Source organism: Nanorana parkeri, unplaced genomic scaffold, assembly GCF_000935625.1.
Source record: "Nanorana parkeri isolate BGI_ZX_2015 unplaced genomic scaffold, ASM93562v1 scaffold104, whole genome shotgun sequence".
NCBI classification, from domain to species: domain Eukaryota; kingdom Metazoa; phylum Chordata; class Amphibia; order Anura; family Dicroglossidae; genus Nanorana; species Nanorana parkeri.
This window is the reverse complement of record NW_017306372.1, coordinates 1299528-1309982: the sequence shown is the minus strand read 5'-3', so window position 1 is coordinate 1309982 and position 10455 is coordinate 1299528. Positions and strand designations below refer to the sequence as shown.

Genomic DNA, 10455 nt, shown 5'->3' with positions numbered 1-10455 from the left:
TAGAGCCCAGTCATTCACGCAGCTGGGTAGATCCAGACAGTATTGTTGGGATCCGTCCCGGCTGCGGCGCTCTCAGTATATTGTGGGCAATAGCCCGCTATATACTGAGCTTTGGGTCATGGAAGGAGGTTAGTATATGCCCTCCCATGACCCTGAGAACTATGGGGAAAAACACTTACCCCAAAGTTTTCTTTTAAGTCAAGAACGCTCTCTTGAAAAGAGGCTGCAGGGACCTGAGGTTCAGGTGAGTAGATCTTTGTTATTTTAGACCCTAGACCAAAATGAGCACTTAACCCTTGCAGTATGGGGGTAGCCCCACTGCAAGAGTTAAGTTTTATCCTGCCCAGAGTTGTTCTTTAAGTCTGGCTTGTTTATTTTAAAGGAGAACTATGGGCTAAGCGAATTACACTCATGCCAATAGTTAGAGCCAACGTGCGACATTGAAACTGTCACACGCCGGCTCTATTGATAAGGAAGTGAGCGAAAACATAACGCAGCTTGCTCACTTCCTGATCATCTCCCTGCAGAGAGCAGTGCATCAGTCACCGCTCCCCGCAGAGAGCAGTGCATTAGTCACCGCTCCCTGCAGGGCCTCCCCCCCCCCCCCTCCGATCCTCCAGTGCTGACTAGAGGAACGGACAGGGGAGGGGGCAGGCACAGCTGGTTCTCCCTCTAGATAGGCAGAGAGAGCTGTCAATCAGCCAGCGGGGTGGATCTCGACAGTAATGTCAGGATCTGTCCCGGCAGTGGAGCTCTCAGTATATCGTGGGCAATAGCCCGCGATATACTGATTTTTGGTTCATGGGAGGAGGTTAGTATATGTCCTCCCGTGACCCTAAAGAGAACTATGGGAAAAAAAGGTTACCCCATAGTCCTCCTTTAACCACACAAGTTACTTTATGCCACAGAGAAACATTTTTATAGCAACAGTTCGCCCATAAAATATTGGTTATAGATTTTTTAAAAATCGCGGACACCATTAAAATCTAGAAGAAAAAAAAAGAATCTAGGTAAATCCACATTTTACTTACAGCTTCAAAGAGGGCCCTGTTCTCACGCAGATACTTTATACAGGATTTCCTGACTTCTAAGTGTCGTGCCTGAGAGTGCAAAACCTATAAGTAAGAACATAAAAGAAATTCAGTAAACAGAATACTATGCATATTTCTATGATACATTTCAGCAAGGTGAAAAGTGGGAATCCCTAGGAGCAAGGGTGGAGTAGGTTAATTATGTAAGTTGTAAACCTTTTTATAAATAACTCTTTATTCAATTTTTTACAATTATACAAACAAAAAGAATGAAAAAATAAACAACATTAGACATACTCCAAGTGGTACCATACATTAAATATAAAAATATCTAAATAACAATTATTAAGAACTACTCCACATTCATCCCAGGCCCAGCCTGCCCTTCTATTCCCTGTCTTCATTTTTCCATCTTCACTCCCAAAAATACTCTCGAAGGTAGTTTCCCACAGTTATATACACTATATTGCCAAAAGTATTGGGACACCACTCCAAATCATTGGATTCAGGTTCCAATCTCCTCCATGGCCACAGGTATATAAAATCAAGCACCTAGGCATGCAGACTGTTCTACAGTTGTGAATGAATGTGTAGCTCTCAGGAGCTCAGTTAATTCAAGTGTGGTACCGTGATAAGCTGCAGCCTGTGCAAAAGTCCATCCATTACATTTTCTTGCTACTAAATATTCCACAGTCAACTGTTAAGGTGCCCATATACCTCACGAAAATTGGCTGATTTTCGTATGCGATCGCATTTTCGTTTGATATTCGTAAGGTTGATGGGCAGTGTACAACCGCAAATACTGTACAATCTATCGACTTTTGACTAAACAGCAGGTTAGAAAACTTCGGTCGATCGTACGATTTTCGCAAGGTTGGTGGCGTTTCCAAACATCAAAATTTGTACAATTAAGGCCCCATTCACACACGAATCGGCCTGCACGTACAGCTCCATGCTGCGTGCGGGGCCGTACCAAGAAGCTGCCGTCCTTCTCTGTGGGGCTACGCGGCCGTACGCCCCCCTACGCTCACCTCAATTGCAGGTCCATAGGGGTGCGGGTGAGCGTATTTATACGCCGCCGAAATGTATCCTGTATGCGTCCCGGCCAGAAAAACCCCACCCCTAAGTACCTACAATTGAGGTGAGCGTAGGGGGGCGTCCGGCCGCGTAGCCCCATAGAGAAGGACGGGGGCTGCGTACTAATCACAAGCAGCACCTGTCCTTGCCGGCAGCTGCTTAGTACGGCCCCCCACGGAGCTGTACGTGCAGGCCGATTCGTGTGTGAATGGGGCCTTACAGTGCACATACAGACGAAAATATGTGCTGTCAATTAGCGCAATTCATCCAGGTGCTTTATTCTAATTACTGCTGATCCAACCTTGCGATAATCGAGGCAGGATGGGGCCACCATACGAAAATCGTACGACGGTTCGATCGGACGAAAAGTGTAATTCGATGATCGCAAGGTGTAGGGACAGCCTTAGTGGTATTACAACAAAGTGGAAGCAACTGGGAACAACAGCAACGAAGTAAAATGACAGAGCGGGGTCAGCGTATGCTGAAGCGCACAGTGCGCAGAAGTCGCCAACTGTCTGCAGAGTCAATGAGCTACAGACCTCCAAACTTCATGTGGCCTTCAGATTGGCACAACAATAGTGCGTAGAGATCTTCATGGAATGGGTTTCCATGGCCGAGCAGCTGCATCCAAGCCTTACATCACCAAGTGCAATGCAAAGTGTCAGATGCAGTGGTGTAAAGCACGCCGCCACTGGACTCGAGAAGTGGAGACGTGTTCTCTGGAGTGACGAATCACACTTCTGTCTGGCAATCTGGTGGACGTGTCTGGGTTTGGCGGTTGCCAGAACGGTACTTGCCTCCAACAAACTTTACAGTTTGGTGGAGGGAGGATTATGGTGTGGGGTTGTTTTTCAGGGGTTGGGCTCCGCCCCTTAGTTCCAGTGAAGGGAACTATTAAGGCATCAGCATACAAAGATATTTTGGACAATTTCATGCTCACAACTTTGTGGGAACAGTTTGGGGATGGCCCCTTCCTGTTCCAACATGACTGCGCACCAGTGCACCAAGCAAGGTCCATAAAGACATGGATGAGCGAGTTTGGGGTAAAGGAACTTGACTGGTCTGCACAGAGTTCTGACCTCGTCCAACATCAGTACCTGACCTTGCAAATGCGCTTCTGGAAGAATTGTCAAACATTCCCATAGACACACTCCTAAACCTTGTGGACGCCTTCACAGATAAGTTCCTTGGTCAGATTCCTCCGGTCAGCGCTAGAGGATCGGAGAGGGGAGGAATCTCTGCAGGGAGCGGCGATTGACAGTCACAGCTCTCTGCAAGGAGATGATTGGAAAGTGAGTGAGCGACATTATGTGTTTGCTCACTATCCGTACTATAGAGTCAGTTTCAATGTCACACATCGGCTCTATGAGGATGAGTGTAAATCGCTCACCTCATAGTTCTCCTTTAAAAGGTACTTGAATTCATTTTTAAGGTTTAACGTCTGTGTTTGGTGTCACTAAGACATTTTCCAATAAAGCATTAACTGTACAAGAACTATAGAGTATGTAAGCCCAGCCTATACTAAACGAGTAGGTACAAGCTCTGCATAGGGATATATGGAACAGACAGGTGTTACATACAGCCCCTGGCAGATTCATACATGATGAATAAACATTTGAAATTCTTTCATACATTTACTGACATACCTAAAGTGGAACAAGACCCACCAATTTAACGTCCCTAAAACAGTTTCTTTCAAGGCAGCCAACTGTCAAGGTTGCCAGTGTACTTATTTCAGCTCTCAACCGAACTTTAAAGCCCTCAAATGGCTGGTGTTATAGCTAATCACATGTGCGGCACCATGGTATATGCAATTCAAACAGAGGCCAATGGCACCTTCCTTGGCTATGTACGAGGACAAATAACTTCACTGTGGAATAAATAATACAATAAGGCCTTATCTGCTTAAAGTGATCATTTGAAGGTAGAAATGTGGAGGAGTACACTGATGGCTTGTTTTAGAACGTTCAGAATTCAAAGTTAAGGTGGAAGTATAGCTTTAAAAAAAAAAAATGCCTGTGAATGACATCACTGAGGCCCAATCAAGTGGCTTAAAGGCGATGAGGCGAGTGATTTCCACTCATCCTCATAGTTAGAGCTGACCTGTGACAAAGAAGCTGTCACCGTTCGGCTCTATCGGTCGGGAAGTGAGCAGAAACATGCACTTCCCGATCATCTTCATGCAGTCAGCGCACTCCCCGCAGGGATTCCCCCTTCCCCTCTACATACCTCCAGCGCTGAGTGGAGGAATAAACAGGGGAGGGGGCGGGCACAGCTGGCTCTGCCTCTAGATAGGCAGAGCTAGCTGTCACTCATGCAGCTGGGGTGATCTCGACTGTAATGTCGGGATCCGCCATGGCTGCGGCGCTCTCAGTATATCGTGGGCAATAGCACGCGATATACTTAGCTTTGGGCCAGGGGAGGAGGTTAGTATATGTCCTCCTGTGACCCTAAAGAGAACTATGGGGAAAAACACTTACCCCATAGTTCTCGAAGTCTCGAAATCCAGAAGACTGGGCACATTGGAAGCTTCCAAGAGGGAGGAGCGCAGCGTCGGGAGGTAATCACTTTGGCAGTCCACGATAATGTGCTAATATGCTGTGCACACTAGCACATTATAGCTAAAAGTAGGGCTGCAGCTAACAACTATTTTCATAATCGATTAGTTGCCTGCTTATTTTTTCAACTAATCGATTGGTTGCATTAAAAAAAAAAAAATCTTACCCCCCTTCCCCCAACAGATAATGAGAATAGTTGCCAATTATTCTCATAATCGATTATCAATTTAATTGATTAGTTGTTGCTGCCCTAGCTAAAAGCTTTAGGGGACTTAATTTTTTTTTTATGCTTTTACTTCTGCTTTTAAAATCCTGTTTCTGGCTTCATTACCTAGCAGTTTACAGACCTGAAACAAGCATGCAATCCGGATCAATTAGTGTTGGCTTCACCAGATACACTCCTACCATGAACCCTCAATGGAACACACACCAGTCAGGGTCATGTCATCCTGATGGCACTATTAAAGGACAACCCAGGGAGCTCTTACATTAGCTCTCAATCTCCAAGTTTGAGAACTAAAACTACTTTATCGGTAACTTTTTAGGCTTCTACCCTTTAAAAGGAGGATGTTTCAACAAGGTATAGGTTAAGATCCATTGTCAACACTGTTCTAAGAAATCTTTGCCGAGTTCTTCCTTATAAAGGAGCTTGTTAAAATAGAGGTATGGGAGCCATAAGCTTTTATAGGTGTAAAGTACATTGTTCATGATCTTTCATTCACTACTTGTATGACCTAAAAACATACCGAGGGGAATTATCAAAAGTGGGGCAGACAAAATCTGGAGCAGATGTTCACGGCAACCAATCAGCTTCTCTCTTAAAGTGACATTAAAAGGCAAAGTTTTTACCCTCCCCCAATGCTAATTAAAACACTTACCTTAAATGATGTCTATTAATCTGATCTTTCCTGTCGTTTTCAGCCTTCTCTCCAGCGCTGCGGCGAGTGTCAGATCCAGCGCTGACTCCTCTGTTCTTGCTGGCACTTCCTGTCCCACGGTGTCTGCATGTGGGTGCACCCGTCCATAGACTTACCTTGTGTCTCTCCCCGTCTCCCGGCCGAAAATCCGAATTGCGCATGCGCCCGCCCCAAGATGCTTTGTGGACCGACTGAGCATTTTCGGACGGGAACGCTTTTAAAGCATTTTTTTTTTACTTTTTGCATATATCTACTGCTTGCTAGCAGTAGATATATGCAAAAACACCGGAGGGTTTAGATACCCTAAGTTTGTTCAGTTAAGATTTGAAAATGAAAGAGAGAAGCAGTTTTAGTTGCCATTCACAGCTGCTCCAGCTTTGATAAATTCCCCTCATAGTATAAGCTCACCAGGTGATCCGACACTTCACTGGCTGCATGCGTGTTGCAGATCAGTGAGCAATAACTAGACAGTGTCCAATGCATGTACCTTCAAAAACTATAGGCAATAGCTTCTATTATGAGAGGATTCCTGTAAACTCAACGTTTAGTCATGTCAATGCTTCTTCATATACATCAAAGCAATGTTGTCACTCAGACAGAAAGTGAAGGGTAATATAAGGGTAACAAGCAGCAACACAAATCTGAAAGGGCATCCAACCCTTCAACTGAAAAAAAAGTTTAGACTACTGTTCTGTTTTAACTGTAGAACACAAAACATTTCCCCTAAATTCCACCACTTTAATGAAACCAGCCATCTTTATTCTCTCAACTATAGAGAAGCATATAGGCAGTGAAAATAAACCCCTTCAAAATTTCCCCTTTACCAAAAATACTGCTTTACCAGCCTGCTGGCAACTTTTCAATCATAAACTCCATGCTCATACAGAGAGTTCAGCCCAGCTGTGGAAGCTACATCGCCATTGGGTACCAAAAAAAACATTGGTCCAGAAGAAGATGGCAGCTACATTGCAGGAAGGAAAACAGAGATGTATGTTTTCCATAATGTGCAGGTATGACATGATTACTTGCAGGGTGGTAAATGCTCTTGTGACCCATAGCAGCTCATTTCCACTTTAAAGGAAACTTCTGCAGAGACAAATTAAGAGTCTGCCATTGTAGAAATCGCCTTCTAAAATTGCCAAAGGCCTTGCTTTTGTACGGATCCAATGACTTTACTACTCCAAGTCTCTGACCTTGACATATACTGTACAGGTCAGGCTTTCTGCATGCTTCTTCCAGGTTAGTAACCAGGAAGTATTGAATGCAAACACAGATGAGCAACTAACATATTTAGAAAGTCAGAAAAGGAGACGTATTCATCTATTAGCCTAGTCTTCTACTGAAGAGTTTGTATAGCCAACCTTTTTCCTCACGGTTTTGAAAAGGAGTAGGTAAAAGTTAAAAGTAGTCAGTTTATTTTGCCGTCTGTGTCCTTTTGGGGCGATTTCCTTTCACTTTCTGACTCAGAGACACAAGTGAGGAGAATTCACTTTTTAGACTCCTGACAATGGAAAGATTTAGGGCCCATTCACACCAGATGTGTTGGGGCTGTGCTGGCCATTTTTTTCCAATTTGCCTTATCACGGATGGACATCATTCACACCACCGCATTGGCACACAGTGCGATGTACTGGGCACCACACACCAGCGGCTGGTGTGAATGGGCCCTAAGCACTATTTTTCCTGCTCTGGTGAAAACTTTAACATTTCAGATTTCTCATTACTTTCGGTCTCTGTGACAATTGTCACAAGAACATGTAGAGAGAATAATTGGATTTGGTGGGAACCTAAGGACCCCCACCCTCATTAGATCATGGCAGCCTGCAGTCTCATTGCAGGCCCCCACCTCATGCCAGCCGTTTCACCTGTGCCTTGTGACTGCCAGCTGACTTTTAGGAACCTTCTAGAAGGGGCCAGCGACCCTATATAAGCCTCAAGACAGCTGTATTAAAGTCACTTGGTACTGTTTGCAGCCCAAATTCACGGTGACTGGCCTGGGTGTGATATTTTGCAACAAGTTTGTCCTGTGCTTATTTTGCTACTTGTTTGAATGGTTATATTTTAATACATATTATAATAAAGGGCCGCAACTAATTTCTAGCCGAGTGTTTGTTGTTCCTATTTATTTTCTTATGGCATGTCTTCTGTGTAGCATCTCATGAATCTACATAGCAAGGACATAGACAGTAATAGAAACTTTACAGGGGACACGATTAAAAACAAAAACAAAGGCTTTGTCTAGACAAGCAGTTTAAGTCCTCACAGATGTACTGACTTTACTGTGTAAAACATATAAGGCATGCGAACTGGTCCAGACATAGACCCCATAGGAGCTAGGAGATAAGTATAGGAAACTTGAATGCTCTTTACTTGTCCCCTGCCGAGTGAATGAGTCGAATGGGCCGACATGAATAGTGTAATCAGAGGTGACAGCGCCCACTGATAATACACCATTTTATTTACATGTCTGCCCTGAATGAGTCATTGATATGGAGGCGGCACAGCAGACACAGAATTACTTTAGTGCCATGTGCCAACTGAACAACTCATTCAGGACTGACATGTAAACAATGTTGGCTCCAAGCCTGGTCCATACACTATATGCATGCCCACATTAGCACAAACATTTACATGTGCACAGTGTAAAGTACGGCCCCTAATGCAGGACAGTGAACGCAGATTTTTATCTAGTTTTGGTTCATGTGGTTATACACTGCAAACTATAAAAGAGGCTTCACGGCTCATGGCATACAAAACTGCTGCGTTCAGAGCTGTATAATATATATATATATCTCATTGATCTGAAAGCAAGGTATACATCCCTAGTCCTAATGATGACTATAATGTTGTATAAGTAAGCTGTGCGGCCAAAGTGAAAGAGACAAGAACAAGGGGTATAAGAGCTTGTGCAGAGAGGCATCTGTGGGCGTACACAGTCAATTCTGCTGTATTTCCCCCAAAATGGCGCAACAGATGCTATGCACAGCCTCCCATAGGTGTCAATGGCTGTATGCTGGACTTCAGTAGACACATTAGAGGTGAGACTGGGATTGGTGTGCACCTGGTTCCTCTGAGTAAACTCTGACTGCCACTCTCCCTCCACCCGACCCAATCCGTGACAGCAATTGTGGTAGCCATTCCCTGCTCCTTGTGATGTGTACGGGACCACCAATAAGGGGGGTACAGGCAGCCCTCCAACAAGTCAGCAGGGTGGCCTGAGTTTGGCATGGGCTCCTTTTGATGTGTACAGGGCCACCAATAAGGGGGTTACAGGCAGCCCTCCATCAAGTCAGCAGGATGGCCTGAGCCTGGCATGGGCTGCCTCTAGGGAAAGAGGGTGGTCCTGCCCACTTGCCATGATAACCGGTTGATGGACAGGTTCCTTCCCTATTGGTGTCCAGGCCCCTGTGCAGGGAAGGAGGAGAAGATCTTGTCCATTAGCTGTTGGGACCATCCACTGGGAAGGCCAATCAGGGTCCCACCTACTTATCTGGACTGTGCTTAGGCTCCGCGGGCTCTTAGAGGCGGGTAATGCGTCTTCAGGTCAGGAGGAGGGGGTGTCAGTCTGGCAGAGTTTTGAGCCTTGTTGGGTGAACTGGGCTCATCACTAACACAGGTGTATGGGTGCAGACAGTCTGTGTTGGGGGTGGTGTACTCCAGTCCAACGTATAATGGTATACAGCCTTAGACCTGTATGGGAGTAGCTCCCTGAGGGGGAATTACCGTTCAATGACTGCAGTCAGCCCCAACACAGTGACAGGATGGGGAGCCCGGGCATGATGATGACCATTATTACCCACATGGTGATCAGTACCTGCTCCGCCACTGCCCTGAACAGACAAGAGCCGTCCTTAGCGATCTTCTTCCTGTACAGTCCCTTAGACCTTAGGTAAGTGTCCATGGCCGCCTCCTCCTTACTGACACCGCTGGCTGCCGGCTCGGCGCCTCTCACCCGGTCCCCATCCATCGCTGCCCGCTTCCGAGGCCGAATCCCGAGTACAAACAAGCGACTGGCTGCTCCGATCTATCTAACCCGCATGGCAGAGGGGAGAGCAGGGCCCGCGTGGCTTGGATCCTCCGGTGGGGGGCAAGAGCCGGGCACATAGGGGCATACCGAGACCTCCACGTGCAGCGCCAGGTGCGTTTGACAGACAGGGCCCCCTGTGCTACTCAGCCGAGCCCGCTATCATGGCTGCACCGCCTGATACGAGGAGCCGGGGAGCACCGTCCGTACGAAGGGCGAGGCGAGCCGAAAACAGGCGGCCGGGACACGACAAGAAGCGAAAGTGCTCCGAGAAGGAAAAGTTTTGTTTTCAGTTTGGAGCTGAGTGCGGGGCTGGGCGATGATTGTGTGCGGGAGGAGGGGGGGGGAGGAGCAGGAAGTGCTGTGTGTCAGGAGAGGCGCGGGAGGGCGGACGCACAGCCGCTCATAACACTGGATTACACTTCCCACATACACACAGGGCCACACAACCATCAGGGTTACACAATTCCCACATACAGGACCACACTTCCCCTACACATACAGGACTACACATAGAGTACTACACTTCCCGTACACATACAGGAATACACTACACACAGGACTACACTACACACAGGACTGCTCATCTCATACAGGACTACATGTACTACACATACAGTGCTACACGTCCCCCACACATACAACATACAGGACTACACTTCCCCTACACATACAGCAATACACTGCATACAGAGCTAATCTCCCCCCACCACACACATTACATCCCCCACACATACATCATACAGGACTACACTACACACAGGACTACACATACAGGGCTAAACTCCCCCTCCCCAACCACACACAGGACTACAATTCCCACATTCTGGACCACACACACATAGGAC

The 10455-nt window shown here is 46.4% G+C and overlaps 1 protein-coding gene across 1 annotated transcript in view; it reads right to left on the bottom strand.

The window, feature by feature from the left end:
- The window catches only part of OTUD4 (OTU deubiquitinase 4), a 37333-nt gene extending 27511 nt beyond the window's left edge, over positions 1–9822 (bottom strand). The window contains exons 1-2 of the mRNA XM_018552988.1: positions 9398–9822; positions 1032–1115 (exon numbers count right to left, since the gene is read on the bottom strand). Of these exons, the coding sequence (XP_018408490.1) occupies positions 1032–1115; positions 9398–9550 (237 nt within the window). The 5' untranslated portion in view covers positions 9551–9822. The remainder of the gene's footprint in view (positions 1–1031; positions 1116–9397) is intronic.
- Between the last annotated feature and the right edge of the window lie 633 nt (positions 9823–10455).